The sequence below is a fragment of the Dryobates pubescens genome, chromosome 8 (genome assembly GCF_014839835.1).
Source record: "Dryobates pubescens isolate bDryPub1 chromosome 8, bDryPub1.pri, whole genome shotgun sequence".
In the NCBI taxonomy this organism is placed as follows: Eukaryota; Metazoa; Chordata; class Aves; order Piciformes; family Picidae; genus Dryobates; species Dryobates pubescens.
The window spans coordinates 40,741,869-40,760,187 of record NC_071619.1 but is presented as its reverse complement, the minus strand read 5'-3'; the positions used below and the strand labels follow the sequence as shown (position 1 = coordinate 40,760,187).

At 50.2% G+C, this 18,319-nt stretch overlaps 1 protein-coding gene across 1 annotated transcript in view; it reads right to left on the bottom strand.

Annotated features, from left to right (window-relative positions):
• The window catches only part of ATP6V1A (ATPase H+ transporting V1 subunit A), a 49,353-nt gene that overhangs the window by 4,054 nt on the left and 26,980 nt on the right, over positions 1 to 18,319 (bottom strand). Inside the window, exons 4-14 of the mRNA XM_054163486.1 lie at positions 17,817 to 18,031; positions 16,055 to 16,192; positions 14,837 to 14,988; positions 12,323 to 12,485; positions 10,702 to 10,810; positions 8,850 to 8,972; positions 8,644 to 8,758; positions 7,015 to 7,078; positions 5,556 to 5,759; positions 2,383 to 2,477; positions 48 to 219 (exon numbers count right to left, since the gene is read on the bottom strand). Of these exons, the coding sequence (XP_054019461.1) occupies positions 48 to 219; positions 2,383 to 2,477; positions 5,556 to 5,759; positions 7,015 to 7,078; positions 8,644 to 8,758; positions 8,850 to 8,972; positions 10,702 to 10,810; positions 12,323 to 12,485; positions 14,837 to 14,988; positions 16,055 to 16,192; positions 17,817 to 18,031 (1,550 nt within the window). The remainder of the gene's footprint in view (positions 1 to 47; positions 220 to 2,382; positions 2,478 to 5,555; positions 5,760 to 7,014; positions 7,079 to 8,643; positions 8,759 to 8,849; positions 8,973 to 10,701; positions 10,811 to 12,322; positions 12,486 to 14,836; positions 14,989 to 16,054; positions 16,193 to 17,816; positions 18,032 to 18,319) is intronic.

Sequence of the window (18,319 nt, the reverse complement as noted above, 5' to 3'; positions counted from 1 at the left end):
CTGGAAGCTCACCACCAGCAGCACTACCCCATTCCCCATGAGCATACCTTGAACTTCATGGAGGTAAGTCTGTAGAGGATTTCACTCATGTTCTCCCGGATGATGGCCCAGGTGATCTTGTTGTCGCTCTGGGCGGTGGTCTCCACGGCCCGCCGTGCCATGTCATAGAACGCAATCATGTTGGAAAGCATTCCCACTGTTTTGTAAAAAGGGCAGAACCTGAGGGAACACAGGAGGAGCCATCAGGTATCTTGGAACAATTGTAACAGGCTTAGCTTTTCATAGATCCATGGAATGGCTTTGGTTGGAAGGGACCTTAAAGATCATCCGGTTCCAACCCCCTGACATGAGCAAGGACACCTTGCACTACACCAGGTTGCTCATGGCTCCATCCAGCCTGGCCTTAAACACCTCCAGGGAGGGGGCATTTATCACCTCCCTGGGTGTCCTGTTCCAGTGTCTCAGCACCCTTACTATAAAGAATTTCTTCCTAATATCCAGTCTAAATTTACCCTCCTTCAATCCATTCCTTCTCATCCTGTCACTACAAGCCCTTGTAAAAAGTCCCTTCCTGGCTTTCTTGTCAGCCCCTTTCAGGTCTGGAAGGCCACTGCAAGGTCTCCCTGGAGCCTTCTTTTCTCCAGGCTGAGCAGGTTCATCTCTCACAGGCTGTCCTCAGAAAGTGCTCTAGACCTCTGATCATCTTCATGTTCCTTCTATGCTGGGGGCACCAGAATTGGACTCAGCACTCCAGGTGAGGCTCACAAGAGCAAAGGGGGTTTTTTTCATGATCATTTTCATCCCTGAACAGACCCAGTGCTGACAAGGTCTGAACAAATGCCACCCCAGTGTCACCTCAGACTTAGGGGAAGAAGCAGTAAAAATATGCAAAGTAATATTTATGCTTGCAGTGCTTCTTTTGTCATCATGATGAGTTCCTGAACTTCTCCATAACTCTGAAGATCTGAGAGGGGCTTACCATGACACCCTGCTACACGGGATGCTCCTGCCCTCACCACAACTCTGTGTTTTCACCTGGAAATGCTGCTGGCCTGCTTTACTCCATCCCTTTGTGACAAACACTACCAAGAGAGAGACTGCCTCTGGCATTTTGAAACAGGTAAATCAATCAAAGGCTCAGAGAGTCTTCCTGAAGTGAGATTTCTGAAGCAGCACCCAAACACTGAGCAACCAGGGGAGAAGAGGAACCATTACTGTCAGTGTCTCACATGTCAATCTGTGCCAAGACTAATGAGAAAGGGGAAAGAGCAGAGCAGCCAGCAGGATCCCTCCCTCCTGTTCTGCCCATTGCAGGAGCAGGCTTCCTCCAGGCAGCCTGGGATGACCTGACGGCTCTGCACGTTTCTTTGCTCACAAGGATCACTGTCACAGGAGCACTGCACACAAACCCCTCCACTTCTAATAGGAGGCTGGGGAGGGACTTCTCAGGAAGTGCTAGGACTAGGGGGAATGGAATGAAGCTGGAGGTGGGGAGATTGAGGCTGGAGGTGAGGAGGAAGTTCTTCCCCATGAGAGTGGTGAAGCCCTGGAATGGGTTGTCCAGGGAGGTGGTTGAGGCCCTGTCCCTGGAGGTGTTTAAGGCCAGGCTGGATGAGGCTCTGGCAGCCTGATCTAGTGTGGGGTGTCCCTGCCCATGGCAGGGGGGTTGGAACTAGATGATCCTTGTGGTCCCTTCCAACCCTGACTGATACTATGATACTATGAAAATGACTGCTGTGGAAGGCCTCTTTACACACCACATGGTGGCACCTCCTGTGCCTCCCTACTGCACCCAGGTACCCCTGCCCTAGTGCCCTACTGAAGGGCACACCCCGTTACAGAACGATGCATGCCTGCATTTGTAGTGATGAAGCACTCAAGACCTCCTGATCTACTGGAGATGAAATACAAAAGGCCCCTTGTGAGGCTGTCCAAACACAAGGATAGCATGGAAAGAAACAAAGCAGATGTGGATAACAAGAGACTCAGTGAGGTTTGCTGAAGGATCAAATTCACTACACCACAGTAACTGAAGTGGATTCCTGCAGCTCTCCATGCTAGAGCAAACAGAAAGGCTTTGGGTGTGGACAGTGACAATGAAGTGCTCCTCTTCTCCTCCTCCCCCTCCTCAGGAAGAGATGCTGTTGCAGAAATACTGGCTAACTGAACAACAGATGAGGGCCCCAGGAACTCCAAGGGTGAGAACACATTTGGAGGGGGTGTGCACATCTTGGGTAAGACAACCTGAACAGACTCTGCTCACTCCTCCCATTTGGTTACTTTGAGTGAAATCCATTTCTGCACTGATCTGGCTCCAAATAAAACAGCAGTCTTAATCCAGACTGCACAGGATTGAGAGGGCAGGGGCCAGGTAGGTCTTACCTGTCATAAGGTGTATAACCATTCTGTTGCAAGAAGTCATCTTTTATCAGCTTGGCAACCTCCAAGGTAATTTTATCTGTTTCTGCCAAGGAAGCCTGAAAAAGGAAGGTGCACTGTTAGGGCAGGACTCAAGCCCATGAGAACATGGTACCTCCTGGCCAAGAACCATTATCTTTCAGTACCTGCATCAGGAACAGCATGGCCAGCAGCAGCAGGGAGGTCATCCTGCCCCTGTACACTGCACTGGTTAGGCCACACCTCAAGTCCTGTGTCCAGTTCTGGGCCCCTCAGTTTAGGAAAGATGTTGAGTTGCTGGAGCATGTCCAGAGAAGGGCAACAAAGCTGGGGAGGGGCTTGGAGCACAGCCCTGTGAGGAGAGGCTGAGGGAGCTGGGGTTGCTTAGCCTGGAGAAGAGGAGGCTCAGGGGAGACCTTACTGCTCTCTACAACTACCTGAAGGGAGGTTGTAGACAGGCAGAGGTTGGTCTCTTCTCCCAGGCAACCAGCACCAGAACAAGAAGACACAGTCTCAGACTGCGCCAGGGGAGGTTTAGGCTGGAGGTTAGGAGGAAGTTCTACACAGAGAGAGTGATTGCCCATTGGAATGGGCTGCCTGGGGAGGTGGTGGAGTCACCATCATTGGAGGTGTTCAGAAGGAGACTTGATGGGGTGCTTGGTGCCATGGGTTAGTTAATTAGGTGGTGTTGGATGATGGGTTGGACACGGTGATCTTGAAGGTCTCTTTCAACCTGGTCTGGTCTGGTCTATTCTATTCTCCTCCTACCCTCTTCCAACAGAATTCTGCCTTATGGGTGTTTCTCACTCCCTGCTACAGAACAGCCAATTTGATCCCCAAATGAAAGTGGGTCAAACAATCAGCAAGTCTAAGTCTTTCTGATGACAAAAAACTGAAAGGAAATTTCCTTTAGGATGATGGAAAAGCTGCCAGCCAGACATGCAGACAGCTCTCCTATGAGGTATGTCAAAACACCACCCTCCTACATGAAGAGGGAAATTATTTTTTACCTTCAATACTTCTATCCATGGAAGGGAAACTAGATCTTAGCTAGCACTCTAGATCAGCAAGTAATCCTCCAGGATCTGACACTAGCCTCCAGAGCTGCCAATGAGATCTCCCTCTCTGGCTCTCAAAAGTAAAGGAATTGATGAAAATGCCTGTCAGAGTCTGCAGGACAGCCACAGCCATGCTGTGTGCTGCTGCTCCTGGCACCCCAGCTCACTTGTCTCTATCTTCATGGTCTCAGAATCACAGTATCACCAAGGCTGGAAAAGACCTCAAAGATCATCAAGTCCAACCTGTCACCACAGACCTCATGACTAAACCATGGCACCAAGTGCCACATCCAACCTCCTCTTGAACACCTCCAGGGATGGTGACTCCACCACCTCCCTGGGCAGCACATTCCAATGGCTAACAACTCCCTCTGTGAAGAATTTCTTCCTAACACCCAGTCTGAACCTCCCCTGGCACAGCTTGAGACTGTGCCCTCTTGTTCTGGTGCTGGTTGCCTGGGAGAAGAGACCAACCCCCACCTGGCTACAACCTCCCTTCTTCAGGTAGGGCAACAAAGCTGGCGAGGGGTTTGGAGCACAGCCCTGTGAGGAGAGGCTGAGGGACCTGGGGTTGCTTAGCCTGGAGAAGAGGAGGCTCAGGGAAGACCTTCTTGCTCTCTACAACTCCCTGAAGGGAGGTTGTAGCCAGGTGGGGTTGGTCTCTTCTCCCAGTCAATCAGCACCAGAACAAGAGGACACAGTCTCAAGCTGTGCCAAGGGAGGTTTAGGTTGGATGTTAGGAAGAAATTCTTCCCAGCAAGAGGGAGTGGCCATTGGAATGTGCTGCCCAGGGAGGTGCTGGAGTCACCAACCCTGGAGGTGTTTAGGAAGAGCCTGGATGTGGCACTTGGTGCCAAGGTTTAGTCATGGGGTCTGTGGTGACAGGTTGGACTTGATGATCTTTGAGGTCTCTTCCTGTTGAGGATTGGCTTAGGGCAAAAGGACATGGGTCCCAGGAACATCTGTGCAATTTAGGCCTTGAAGGACTTTCTGTTGAAAATACAGCAATGGAGTAGGAGTTGTGGAAAAGTGCTGATTGCCTGGTATGCTCAGGTCAAGCTGCCCCTGAGAAGAGGCAAACAAGATAAGGAGGAGGCGAGATCTGGGAAGAAGAGCAATTAGACTGAGTAGAAAAAACCCCACAGAGTAGTGAAGTAATGATGTAAGCTTTTAGAGATGAACCAATAGTGTTAAATTAGAATAGAATTAACTATGTATACGACTATAAATAATGAAGTGTGGAACAATGAAGTTGGATGATTTCTATCACTCATATTGAGTCCTGTCGTCCCTGTCTCCGTTCTCATCATCTTCCAGCCTTGGTGATACTGTGATTGAGAGAAATTTCTTTACTGAAGGCATTCTCAAACACTGGAACAGGCTCCCCAAGGAGATGGCTGAATCCCCATCCCTGGAGGTGTTTCAAAGAGGCAGAGATGTGGTGCTGAGGGACATGGTTTAGCACCACTTTGGTAGAGTTAGCTAATGGTTGGACTCATAGATCTTAAAAGGTCTGTGGGGAGACCTCACTCTCTACAACTACTTGAAAGGAGGTTGAGAGTCGAGTGTCAGCCTCTTCTCCCTATTACCAAGCAACAGAACAAGAGGAAGTGGCCTCACGTTGCACCAGGGGAGGTTTAGATTGGAAATTCAGAGAACTTTCTTCACCAAATGTGCCTTGGAACAGGCTCTCCAGGCAAGTGGTTGTCTCACCATCCCTGGAGGTATTTAAGAGACACCTACAGGTTGCTGAGGGATAGGGTTCACTGGCAGACTGGGCAGGGCTGGGTTAATGGCTGGACTCAACAACCTTAAAGGTCTTTTCCAACCAAAATGGTTCTGTGGTTCTAATTTACATGAAACAAGCAGTGCCAAGCCAAGGTTTATCAAGTCTCAAAAAAGCATGTGTCATGGGAAGTCAAACAACACAGGAGGAAGTGGGAAGAAAGCAGAGTTAGATGCAGGAGAGTCTGACACCTCTCCAGGAGCAGTCACCTGTTCTGCACTATACAGTATCCATCCAGCCCAGCCTAAGCCACAGTCAAAAGCCTGCAGTGACAGGAAGGAAATGGAAGGATGGCTCACTGACTCATTACTCACCTTCCCCACAAGCTGTACAATCTCTGCAAGGTCCTCTTCCTCCTGTAAGATCTCTTTGGCCTTTGTCCTGAGGGGGACAAACTCTGTGAAGTGCTTGTCGTAGTACTCGTCCAGGGCCCGGGTGTATTTGCTGTAACTGATCAGCCAGTTGACAGAGGGGAAGTGCTTGCGTTGGGCCAGCTTCTTATCCAGGCCCCAGAACACCTGCCAGGGGACAGGGAGATCAACAAGGGTTCCAAAAAACACAGAAACCAGAACCACTGAAGGCAATAATAAAAGAAACAAATCCCAATACAGTTAAGTTTGAGTGAATACAACAGGGCAAAGGCTATCACAGGTGAAAACCCCAAAGAGGGCCTACAGGAGACTGGGAAGGGTCTTTTTACAAGGGCTTGTTGTGATAGGATGAAAGGGAATGGGTTGAAGCTTGAGGAGGGTAGATTTAGACTGGATATTGTTCCATATCTGTATTGATGATCAGAATGAGGGCACTGAGTCAGCCATCAGTACGTTTGCAGATGACACCAAGTTGGGAGCAGGAGTTGATCTGTTGGAGGATAGGAGAGCTCTGCAGAGGGACTGTGCCAGGCTGGACAGATGGGCAGAGTCCAACAGGATGGCATTCAACAAGTCCAAGTGCTGCACTTTGCTCACAACAACCCCATGCAGTGCTGCAGGCTGGGGTCAGAGTGGCTGGAGAGCAGCCAGGCAGAAAGGGCCCTGGGGTAGTGGTTGATAGTAGGCTGAACATGAGCCTGCAGTGTGCCCAGGTGGCCAAGAAAGCCAATGGCATCCTGGCCTGCATCAGGAATAGTGTGGCCAGCAGGAGCAGGGAAGTCATTGTGCCCTGTACTCAGCACTGGTTAGGCCACACCTTGAGTCCTGTGTCCAGTTCTGGGCTCCTCAGTTTAAGAAGGACATTGAGACGCTTGAATGTGTCCAGAGAAGGGCAAAGAGGCTGGGGAGAGGTCTGGAGCACAGCCCTGTGAGGAGAGGCTGAGGGAGCTGGGGTTGCTTAGCCTGGAGAAGAGGAGGCTCAGGGGAGACCTTCTTGCTGTCTACAACTACCTGAAGGGAGGCTGTAGCCAGGTGGGGGTTGGTCTCTTCTCCCAGGCAACCAGCACCAGAACAAGAGGACACAGTCTCAAGCTGTGCCAGGGGAAGTTTAGGCTGGAGGTGAGGAGAAAGTTCTTCCCAGAGAGAGTTGTTAGCCATTGGAATGGGCTGCCCATGGCTTCTTGGCCACCTGAGCATGCTGCTGGCTCACATTCAGCCAGCTGTAGGTCTATATCCCCAAGTGATTGCCTTTCACAGTGATACAATATTTTCCAGAACATCCTACAGATCTCTGTGTCAAATCCAAGCTCTCACAGCCTAGCCACTGGCACAAAGACACTGAAGCCAAATCATTTTATGTCTAACCAAGTGGCTAAAGGAGCTGCAACATTAAGGAACATACCTGAACAATGCCTAGAGTCGCAGATGTGACAGGGTCAGAGAAGTCACCGCCTGGAGGAGAGACACTGAGCAGGAAAAGATAAGGAAAATTCATGAGAATTGATTCCACTGCAGGACTGAACATGGGATCACAGACAACAGAACAGCCAGCACACAATTTCAAGCAAGTAACAGACTGCAAGCTTCCACTGCAGGAAGTGTTTGCTGCATGTCTGCAGAGGTGTAATACCCACCAAACCATGACATGCATTGGGGACTGACTGACAGAGTCATGGTAAGATATGCTTTAGTAGTCATGAGGTGCTGGGTGACAGGTTGGACTTGCTGATCTCTGAGGTCTTTTGCAACCTTATTGATTCTAGGATTCCATGATTCCAGGCACTTTGGCCCCAGGTAGTAACTGCAGCTTGGACTACTAAACCTATCCCAAGTGGAACAGATTCAGCAACTGCTAAACAGTGCAATGCTTATTTTACAGAGAACAATACCCCAAAGAGACATTATTTCAGAGAGTCACCTACCCAGTAACCACTTCCACTTCATTTGGTCTTGGCACCCTAATGCATGCCTTCCCAGAGATTAGAAAGATCTTCCAGCCTCAAAAGCACAACACATTTGTGGGCAGTGTGTCTCCACTGTGGACAGCAGAACTAAGTGAAGCACAGTGAGAGCAACAAACACTGGAGCAGGCTGCCCAGAGAGGCTGTGGAGTCTCCTTCTCTGGAGACATTCAAAACCTGCCTGGACACTTTCCTGTGTGACCTCCTCTAGAGAACCCTGCTCTGGCAGGGGGGTTGGATTAGACATCTTTCATGGTCCCTTCAAGCTGCTAACATTCTCTGTGACTCTGTGAAGAATGGACTCCAGGTGTGCTTGCAGATGCCAGACCACCTCCTGAAAATTGGTGGGGGGGCAATTCACTTTTCCCCACAGTATGATATACAAATCCAGACAGCCCAGAAGAATGTCTGGGGACCACCTGCTTCTCACAGCACATCAGTTTGAGATACACTGCTCCATGTAATTCTGCTCTTTAAGCAAGAGAATCACAATTCATTATGCTCTGCTTTGTTCACACTGCTGCTCTGGGCCCCTCAGTTTAAGAAGGACATTGAGACACTTGAACATGTCCAGAGAAGGACAACAAGGCTGGGGAGGGGTTTGGAGCACAGCCCTGTGAGGAGAGGCTGAGGGAGCTGGGGTTGCTTAGCCTGCAGAAGAGGAGGCTCAGGGGAGACCTTATTGTTGTTTACAACTCCCTGAAGGGAGATTGTAGCCAGGAGGGGGTTGGTCTCTTCTCCCAGGCAACCAGCACCAGAACAAGAGGACACAGTCTCAAGCTGTGCCAGGGGAGGTTTAGGCTGAAGGTGAGGAGAAAGTTCTTCCCAGAGAGAGTAATTGGCCATTGGAATGTGCTGCCCAGGGAGGTGGTGGAGTCACCATCCCTGGAGGTGTTCAAGAGGGGATTGGGTGTGGTACTTGGTGCCATGGTTTAGTCATGAGGTCTGTGGTGACAGGTTGGACTTGATGATCTTTGAGGTCTCTTCCAACCTTGGTGATTCTGTGATACTGTGACATACAAAAACACAGAGCAAGAACTGCAGCCAAGGCAAAGAAGTGCAACACTCACGCTCCAACGATGCTGACACTGCCTTCCCTTTCAGGATTGCCCAGACACTTCACCCTGCCAGCTCGCTCGTAGAAGGAGGCCAGACGGGCACCAAGGTAGGCTGGGTAACCACTGTCTGCAAACAGCAACACAGAGACATTGAGGCCCAAACTCAAGACTTCAAAAGAATGCATTTACAACACTGGACTGAGACAAAGACTACTCACCAGCTGGCATTTCAGCCAGCCGCCCTGAAATCTCTCTGAGGGCCTCAGCCCACCTGGAGGTGGAGTCTGCCATCATACTGACATGGTAGCCCATGTCCCGGAAATACTCAGACAGGGTGATGCCTAGAACAGAGAGAGCAAAGTGTGCTGCAGCATACAGATCACAAAGCAGTTCAATGCTTGCACATTGTCACAAAGACACAAACACACTGATTTATTTAAGGTGTTCAGGAAGGGATGGGATGTGGCACTTGGTGCCATGGTTTAGTAGTCATGAGGGCTTGGCTGGCAGGTTGGACTTGATGTAAGTTGCACCCTCAGCAAGTTTGCTGGGGACACCAAGCTGTGTGGTGCAGCAGACAGCTGGAGGGAAGGGATGCCATCCAGAGGGACCTGGACAGGCTGGAGAGGTGGGCACAAGCCAACCTCATGAGCTTCAACAAGACCAAGGGCAGGGTCCTGCAGCTGGGTGGAGGCAATCCCAGGCACAAATCCAGGCTGGGCAGGGACTGGCTGGAAAGCAGCCCTGAGGAGAGAGCCTTGGGGGTGCTGGGGAAGGAGAAGCTCAACAGGAGCTCTCAGTGTGCACTTGCAGCCCAGAAAGCCAATCAGAGCCTGGGCTGCAGCAAGAGAAGTGTGGCCAGCAGGGCAAGGGAGGTGATTCTCCCCCTCTGCTCAGCTCTGGTGAGACCCCACCTGGAGTACTGCCCCCAGTTCTGGAGCCCCTATTACAAGAGGGATCTGGAGGTGCTGGAAGGTGTCCAGAGAAGGGCCACGAGGATGAGCAGAGGGCTGGAGCACCTCTCCTGTGAGGACAGACTGAAGGAGTTGGGGCTGTTCAGTCTGGAGAAGAGAAGGCTCCCAGGTGACCTAATTGTGGCCTTCCAGTATCTGAAGGGGGCTACAAGAAGGCTGGGGAGGGACTGCTCAGGATCTCAGGTAGTGCTAGGACTAGGGGGAATGGAATGAAGCTGGAGGTGGGGAGATTGAGGCTGGAGGTGAGGAGGAAGTTCTTCCCCATGAGAGTGGTGAAGCCCTGGAATGGGTTGTCCAGGGAGGTGGTTGAGGCCCCATCCCTGGAGGTGTTTAAGGCCAGGCTGGATGAGGCTGTGGCCAGCCTGATCTAGTGTGGGGTGTCCCTGCCCATGGCAGGGGGGTTGGAACTAGATGATCCTTGTGGTCCCTTCCAGCCCTGACTGATTGTGTGATTCTGTAAAGACTGAGAGAAGTAAGGCTGTTTAATTTTGTGAAGAGAAGGCTAAGGGGATCTTATCAAGGTCTATAAATATCTGAGAGGTGAGTGTCAAGATGAAGGCGAGTCTCTCCCTTTCAGTGGTGACCAGTAGGCAAGGAACAACAGGTATAAGCTGGAACACAGGGAAGTTCCATCTCAACATGAGGAAAAACCTCTTTACTGGGAGGGTACTGGAGCCCTGTAGCAGGCTGCATCCCTGAAGCAGGCTGCATCAGGTGGTCCTGCTTTGGCAGGGGGATTGGACAAGATGATCTCTGGAGGTCCCTTCCAACCCCTAACATTCTGTGACTGTATGATTCCTGCCCATTACATGCCTGTACTTGTGAACAGAAAGCTACTCAGGAACAACAGCTTATGTGCTTAGCACAAAGAGAGTAAGTCCATGAGAGCTAGTGCAGCCAGGCCATCTTGTAAGTGCAATTTGCTCAAGAGCCAGATTCAGGGAGATACTATGCCTTTGTGCAGGCAAGGCCCCAAAGGGCTGACTTCTAAAATCAAGCAAGTTTCTTATTAGTGACCACCTCAGGAACTGAGAATACCAGAGCCTGCTGGCTCTCTCTCCACACACAGCCTTCTCCAGCCTCCTGGAAATCTTACCAGTATAGATAGAGGCTTCTCTGGCAGCAACAGGCATGTTGGAGGTATTTGCTACCAGAGCTGTTCTCTTCATGATGCTTTCTACCTTGCCATCAACTTCCATTGTTAACTAAAATGCAAGAAAAGGGAAAAAAAGGAAGGTAAGACTAGCAAGATTTTCTTTTTAATGTGGTTTTTGTTGTTTGGTTTTTCACTGTATTACTTGCCTTGACTCAGGATATTCTCCCCATAGTTACTTTACCAAGAACAGAGACTAGATTCAAGACTTCAGGATACTTCCAGACTGCACTCTTCAGCTTACATGCCTCAGCCCCATCTTGTGCAAGTGGTAAATATTGATCCCATTCAAATGAGGAATGGCAAATCCACTGCATCAGCAATCAGGCAGATCAAGTTACTAGACAGGAAGACCCCAAAAAATCTTAGCTCCCTGTGGTAAGTCCACTAGGGACCAGAGAGGCCACCTACACTCCATCTACACTGACCCAATTCCATATTTGGCAACAGGACATACACCCATATACATAACCCTGGGGAAGGCTCACAGGCACCTGGGCAACAGAATGGATATCCTGACACTGCTGTACAACTCCACTTACAAATATCCTGGCATTTAACTTTGTTTTTCATGGCAACCTCAGCTTGCCTTTCTCATCTAAGGGCCAGGTTCTACACATTGGCCACAACAACCCCATGCAGTGCTGCAGGCTGGGGTCAGAGTGGCTGGAGAGCAGCCAGACAGAGAGGGACCTGGGGGTGCTGATTGACAGCCGCCTAAACATGAGCCAGCAGTGTGCCCAGGTGGCCCAGAAGGCCAATGGCATCCTGGCCTGTATCAGGAACAGTGTGGCCAGCAGGAGCAGGGAAGTCATTGTGCCCTGTACTCTGCATTGGTTAGGCCACACCTTGAGTCCTGTGTCCAGTTCTGGGCCCCTCAGTTTAAGAAGGACATTGAGACACTTGAATGTGTTCAGAGAAGGGCAATGAGGCTGGGGAGAGGCCTTGAGCACAGCCCTGTGAGGAGAGGCTGAGGGAGCTGGGGTTGCTTAGCCTGCAGAAGAGGAGGCTCAGGGGAGACCTTCTTGCTGTCTGCAACTACCTGAAAGGTGGTTGAAGCCAGGAAGGGGTTGGTCTCTACTCTCAAGCAACCAGCACCAGAACAAGAGGACACAGTCTCAAGCTGTGCCAGGGAAAGTTTAGGCTGAGGAGAAAGTTCTTCCCAGAGAGAGTTGTTAGCCATTGGAATGTGCTGCCCAGGGAGGTGGTAGAGTCACCATCCCTGGAGGTGTTCAAGAGGGGATTGGATGTGGCACTTGGTGCCATGGTCTAGTCATGGGGTCTGTGGTGACAGGTTGGACTGGATGATCTTTGGGGTCTCTTCCAACCTTGGTGATGCTGTGATACTGCACACCCAAAAACTAAGCCAGATGTCTATGGAGGGAGCACTGCAACCACTCTTGAATGAGCCAAAGGAGACTTCTGCTACTACAGCCAGAACTCAGAGCGGTGAGGCAAAGAAGATCATTTCAAGTCCCTGTCCCACCATGGTATTTCACTCAGTGGCAGTAACATTTCAGTTCTGCCCAGGCAGGTTTACCCTCCATGAATTCTCCATACTAACCTCAGGGAAATCTCGCAGCACTTCAGACATTTCATTGCCTCGCTCCCCACAGCCCACATAAATGATGACATCGCTGTTGGAGTACTTGGAAAGCGACTGGGAGATCACAGTCTTCCCACAGCCGAACGCCCCGGGAATCGCCGTCGTGCCCCCTTGTACACACCTGAGGGAAGGAAAGAGGACTCTCATTTGCAAGGGGCTCAAAGCCAGCTCCCTCCCAGCTTAGATGAGCTGCTGGAGGGTAGAGAGGCTCTGCAGAGGGACCTCAACAGGCTGGACAGATGGGCAGAGGCCAAGGGCAGGAGACTGAACACATCCAAGTGCCAGGTTCTGCACATTGGCCACAACAACCCCATGCAGAGCTACAGGCTGGGGTCAGAGTGGCTGAGAGCAGCCAGGCAGAGAGGGACCTGGGGGTACTGGTCGATGGTAGGCTGAACATGAGCCAGCAGTGTGCCCAGGCAGCCAGGAGGGCCAATGGCATCCTGGCCTGCATCAGGAACAGTGTGGCCAGCAGGAGCAGGGAGGTCATTCTGCCCCTGTACTCAGCACTGGTTAGGCCACACCTTGAGTCCTGTGTCCAGTTCTGGGCCCCTCAGTTTAGGAAGGATGTTGAGGTGCTGGAAGGTGTCCAGAGAAGGGCAACGAAGTTGGGGAGGGGTTTGGAACACAGACCTGTGAAGAGAGACTAAGGGAGCTGGGGTTGCTTGACCTGCAGAAGAGGAGGCTCAGGGGTGACCTTATTGCTGTCTACAACTACCTGAAGGGAGGTTGTGGACAGGCAGAGGTTGGTCTCTTCTCCCAGGCACCCAGCACCAGAACAAGAGGACACAGTCTCAAGCTGTGCCAGGGGAGGTTTAGGCTGAAAGTGAGGAGAAAGTTCTTCCCAGAAAGAGACATTGGCCATCGGAATGTGCTGCCCAGGGAGGTGGTGGAGTCACCATCATTGGAGGTGTTCAGGAGGAGACTTGATAGGGTGCTTGGTTGCATGGTTTAGTTGATTAGGTGGTGTTGGGTGAGAGGTTGGACTTGATGATCTCAAAGGTCTTTTCCAACCTGATTTATTCAATTCTAGAATGCCTTCCAAAAAAACCTCCCTCATCTTAAAAGCAGAGCAACAGGAGTCACACTCAGTGTTCTGGGTGAGAAGCACAGAGGTATTTCACTAAACCCAGAGACTGAGGGAATAAGCTATTCTTTTCATCTGCTGCCCTTGAAGTATATGACTTTCAGGCTTGAAACAGCACAGTTTTCACAGCTGGAAGCACTGATGGAATGCAAATGCTAAGAAAAGAACAGCTGTGCATTGTAAGAATAAGCAGCACAAGTTTTTAGGACCAAAACTACAGAATTCAGCCTCTTGGGCATCAGCTGCTGAAATGAGCATTTTGTGTTACAGTTAAGTGCAACAGCTTTCTAAAGTGCTGACCCCAAAATCATTGGAGATTATATACCCTCAAGACCAGAGAAAGAGATCTTACTTATGTGTTCAAATGAAGGCTGGGGTCAGAGTGGCTGGAGAGCAGCCAGGCAGAAAGGGACCTGGGGGTAGTGGTTGATAGTAGGCTGAACATGAGCCAGCAGTGTGCCCAGGTGGCAGAGAAGGCCAACAGCATCCCAGCCTGCATCAGGAACAGTGCGGCCAGCAGCAGCAGGGAGGTCATTCTGCCCCTGTACTCTGCACTGGTTAGGCCACACCTTGAGTCCTGTGTCCAGTTCTGGGCCCCTCAGTTTAGCAAAGATGTTGAGTTGCTGGAAGGTGTCCAGAGAAGGGCAACAAAGCTGGGGAGGGGTTTGGAGCACAGCCCTGTGAGGAGAGGCTGAGGGAGCTGGGGTTGCTTAGCCTGGAGAAGAGAAGGCTCAGGGGAGACCTTCTTGCTCTCTACAACTCCCTGAAGGGAGGTTGTAGCCAGGTTGGGGTTGGTCTCTTCTCCCAGGCAAACAGCATGAGAACAAGAGGACACAGTCTCAAGCTGCACCAGGGGAGGTTTAGGCTGAATGTTAGGAAGTTCTTCATAGAAAGAGAGAGTGGTCATTGGAATGTGCTGCCCAGGGAGGTGGTGGAGTCACCATCCCTGGAGGCGCTTAGGAGGAGACTTGATGAGGCCCTTGATGCCATGGTTTAGTTGATTAGATGGTGCTGTGTGAGAGGTTGGACTGGATGATCTCAAAGGTCTTTTCCAACCTGGTCTGGTCTATTCTAGTCTATTCTGTTCTATTCTATTCTACCAAGCTTGGAAGTTCTAGCCTTTCTGTGGATTTGGCATGGCTGTGTTAACTTGTCCATTCCTTTCTGGATTCATGCACTGTAACTATCTTCCTTTTACCACCACTAGGTTCTCCTGTCAAACAAAGCAAGCTGAGCAATTCTACTAAGTATTTTTTGAGATCATGGTGTGACAATGAAAGCTTGGGGTTGATTTGTCCCTAGAAAGAAATTAAGGCCTCCTCCTTCTCCTTCCCCCCCTAAAAGGGAGATTTCTTGCATACTAGGAAGTAAAAGGTGGCACTTACGGGAAGAGGGCATCCAGGACCCGCTGGCCAGTCAGCAGAGGATGATTGGCTGGCAGCTTCTCAGTAACAGGACGAACTTGACGTACAGGCCAGACCTGCACCATAGTGAACTTCTCCTTTACACCTTCAAACTCCAGTTCCAAGACAACATCCTAAGAGACAGCACCAGACAAATGAAGTAAGCTTACTTCGTAGCAATAGCTGCACACTGGACCAGCAGGGCAAATCCCCATCTCAACCAGTCTGCACAGCTTGGTCTTTGATACTACCACCTCAACTGGCCTGCATTAGGAATAGTGTGGCCAGCAGGAGCAGGGAGGTCATTCTGCCCCTGTACTCTGCATTGGTTAGGCCACACCTTGAGTACTATGTCCAGTTCTGGGCCCCTCAGTTTAGGAAGGACATTGAGGCACTTGAACGTGTCCAGAGAAGGGCAACAAGGCTGGGGAGAGGCCTTGAGCACAGCCCTGTGAGGAGAGGCTGAGGGAGCTGGGGTTGCTTAGACTGGAGAAGAGGAGGCTCAGGGGAGACCTCATTGCTCTCTACAACTACCTGAAAGGTGATTGTAGCCAGGAAGGGGTTGGTCTCTTCTCTCCAGCAACCAGCACCAGAACAAGAGGACACAGTCTCAAACTGTGCCAGGGGAAGTTTAGGCTGGAGGCGAGGAGAAAGTTCTTTCCAGAGAGAGCTGTTAGCCATTGGAATGTGCTGCCCAGGGAGGTGGTGGAGTCACCATCCCTGGAGGTGTTCAAGAGGGGATTGGATGTGGCACTTGGTGCCATAGTCTAGTCATGGGGTCTGTGGTGACAGGTTGGACTTGATGATCTTTGGGGTCTCTTCCAACCTTGGTGATACTGTGAGACTGTAACTCTTTCCCTTACTTACAATAATACTGGGGGGGGGGGGGGGGGGGGGGTGGAAAAGTTCAAGACAAAGCTTCAGTTAAGAATATGCTTTTGAGAAGCAACTGAATTTTACCTATTCATAAGGTACTAGAGATCATCACAGAAGTCACACTGGGAAACCACGTCCACAGAAAGTAACTGCACAAGATAACTGTGTCATCCCTGCAGGCAGGGTAGCAGGAATGATCACTAACTCAGACATCTTGTTGCATGAAACACCTTCCAGCTGCCATCATGCAGCATGGAAAATACCACACCAACATCATGGAAGGGACATGGCATATACCAGCAACTGCTGTTTAGAGTGACTTACTGAAGTGTCATAGTTTCCTGGTGGAGCTATGTATGTAACTGTCCCCCTGTTCCGTGGGGGCAGCATGATTTTGTGCTTGATAAGGGAGTTTTCGTTCACCACGCCGTAGATATCTCCACCAGTGATGTGGCTGCCCACCTAAAATCACAACAGGACTATTATTTGTAAGTGAAAATTCCAGTTTTAGAAGAGAACTGTGCAAAACAACTGTAGGAAAGCAGAAAGTATCTATGGAAGGTTTCAGGACAAGAAAGAACAACAGGCTGCTGATACTGGAAGGATGGCCTGGTGATAGAGAAGAGCTGACCGTGCTAAACAACCTGCGGTGCGAGACAGGAGGGCGACTGCCTCCGTGCTGGAGAAGCTCAACCTGATATGGGATGAAGATAACAATGGACAGCTGCATATCAAAGGAGAAAGCTCAGTTAGCAGCAGTGGTGCAAGGATGTCAGGGAATTGCTTAGCCTGCTCGATTTTTCCTCTATAAACTGCTTGTTCTGTACCAATAAACGATTCCTGCTTCACCAACAAGGGAGTCCCTGCATGCATTCTGACAAACAACTCTATCTATTACATCTAGCACTGATTACTCCCTTTATAAATTCACTGGCAGAGCAGAGCAGCCCTTTTGCATAGCTCATTACACTACCAGCACGCTGCAAGCAACACTCTCTGGGTTCACAGTCTCAAGGGGACACAGTCTCAAGCTGCACCAGGGGAGGTTTAGGCTGGAGGTTAGGAAGAAATTCTTCACAGAAAAAGAGATTGGCCATTGGAATGTGCTGCCCAGGGAGGTGGTGGAGTCACCATCCCTGGAGGTGTTCATAAAAGGGGTTGGATGTAGCACTTGGAGCTATGGTTTAGTAGTCATGAGGTGTTGGGTGATAGGTTGGACTTGATGATCTCTGGGGTCTTTTCCAACCTTATTGGTTCTATGATTCAGGCACCTTTCAAGAGGGGACCAGATGCGGCACTTGGAGCTATGGTTTAGTAGTCATGAGGTCTTGGGTGACAGGTTGGACTTGATGATCTTTGAGGTCTTTTCCAACCTTATTGATTCTATGTTTCCAAGGCTCAGGCTGATGCAAGGCATTTTCCTCTCAGCTCAGCATGTTAAGTAAAGAAAGGACAGCATATGCTAAACGTCAGGATTGGAAAAGAGATGCCACCAAAGACCAAAGGGGTAACATTTTCCAGCTCTGAAGTTACCTCAGTTTGTGAAATGTGTGCTGCAGCCACTCTTTTTGCTGAGGTAACACCTGCTCCTGCTAATGCTTAGTGCAATTCCACCAGCTTCTTTATGCTTTTGCAACTACATCAAAACTTAGCAAGTTTCTCATAGTGCAGCAGCAACATAGAGCAAGTCACACTGAGTAAGTGCTGGTGATCCGGTCCTCCTAGCAGCCCTTCTCACATTAACCACAGTGTGACAGTTTTAGGCTGTGCCTTTAAGAAAGGGACAGTTACTGAAACACTCTAGCTGAATGTTTTGGTGTAAACAGGAAAACAAAGATAATTCTAAAGGAATTTCACTGGTAGATTAGTGGGGAGGTAGCTTTAAGGCTTTGCTCTGTGCAGTCAGTCTCAGTCTGTTTCAGTCTGAGTCCGGACAGCTGTGGTTTGTGTGTGTGTAGTGGGGGAGAACTGAACTTCTCTCACTCCCACACCATAGCTCCCAGCAGTCACAGTCTTGGCATTCTACTCCAGCCCTAAGCTCTGGGAAAAGAGGAGCAAGAGGTGAAAGAGGCTTGCCAGGACCTACCCGCAGGTTTTTGGAAGGTGTGAAGTCCCATTTGACATCTCGGCTCAACGCTGACACGTTGACACCTCGAGGGATATAGATACTTTTGGTCAGAGTGCTGATGTCTGAGAGAGGCCTCTGGATACCATCAAAAATAGCTCCCATTATGCCAGGCCCTAGTTCCACTGACAGTGGTTTGCCAGTACGGAGTACAGGATCTCCTACAGAGACACCAGCTACAGATTTGCTGAGGGAAAAAACTTCAGCCAGAGAACAGGAAGGAAACAAGGCAGAAGGCATCACATTCACAACACCATGCCCTTAAACCACCTCTCTGACCTTAAGATAGTATTTTGGCTTGCTTAGCCTGGAGAGGAGGAGATTCAGGGGTGACCTTATTGCTCTCTACAACTACCTGAAGGGAAGTTGTAGACAGGCAGAGGTTGGTCTCTTCTCCCAGGCAGCCAGCACCAGAACAAGAGAACACAGTCTCAGGCTGCGCCAGGGGAGGTTTAGGCTGGAGA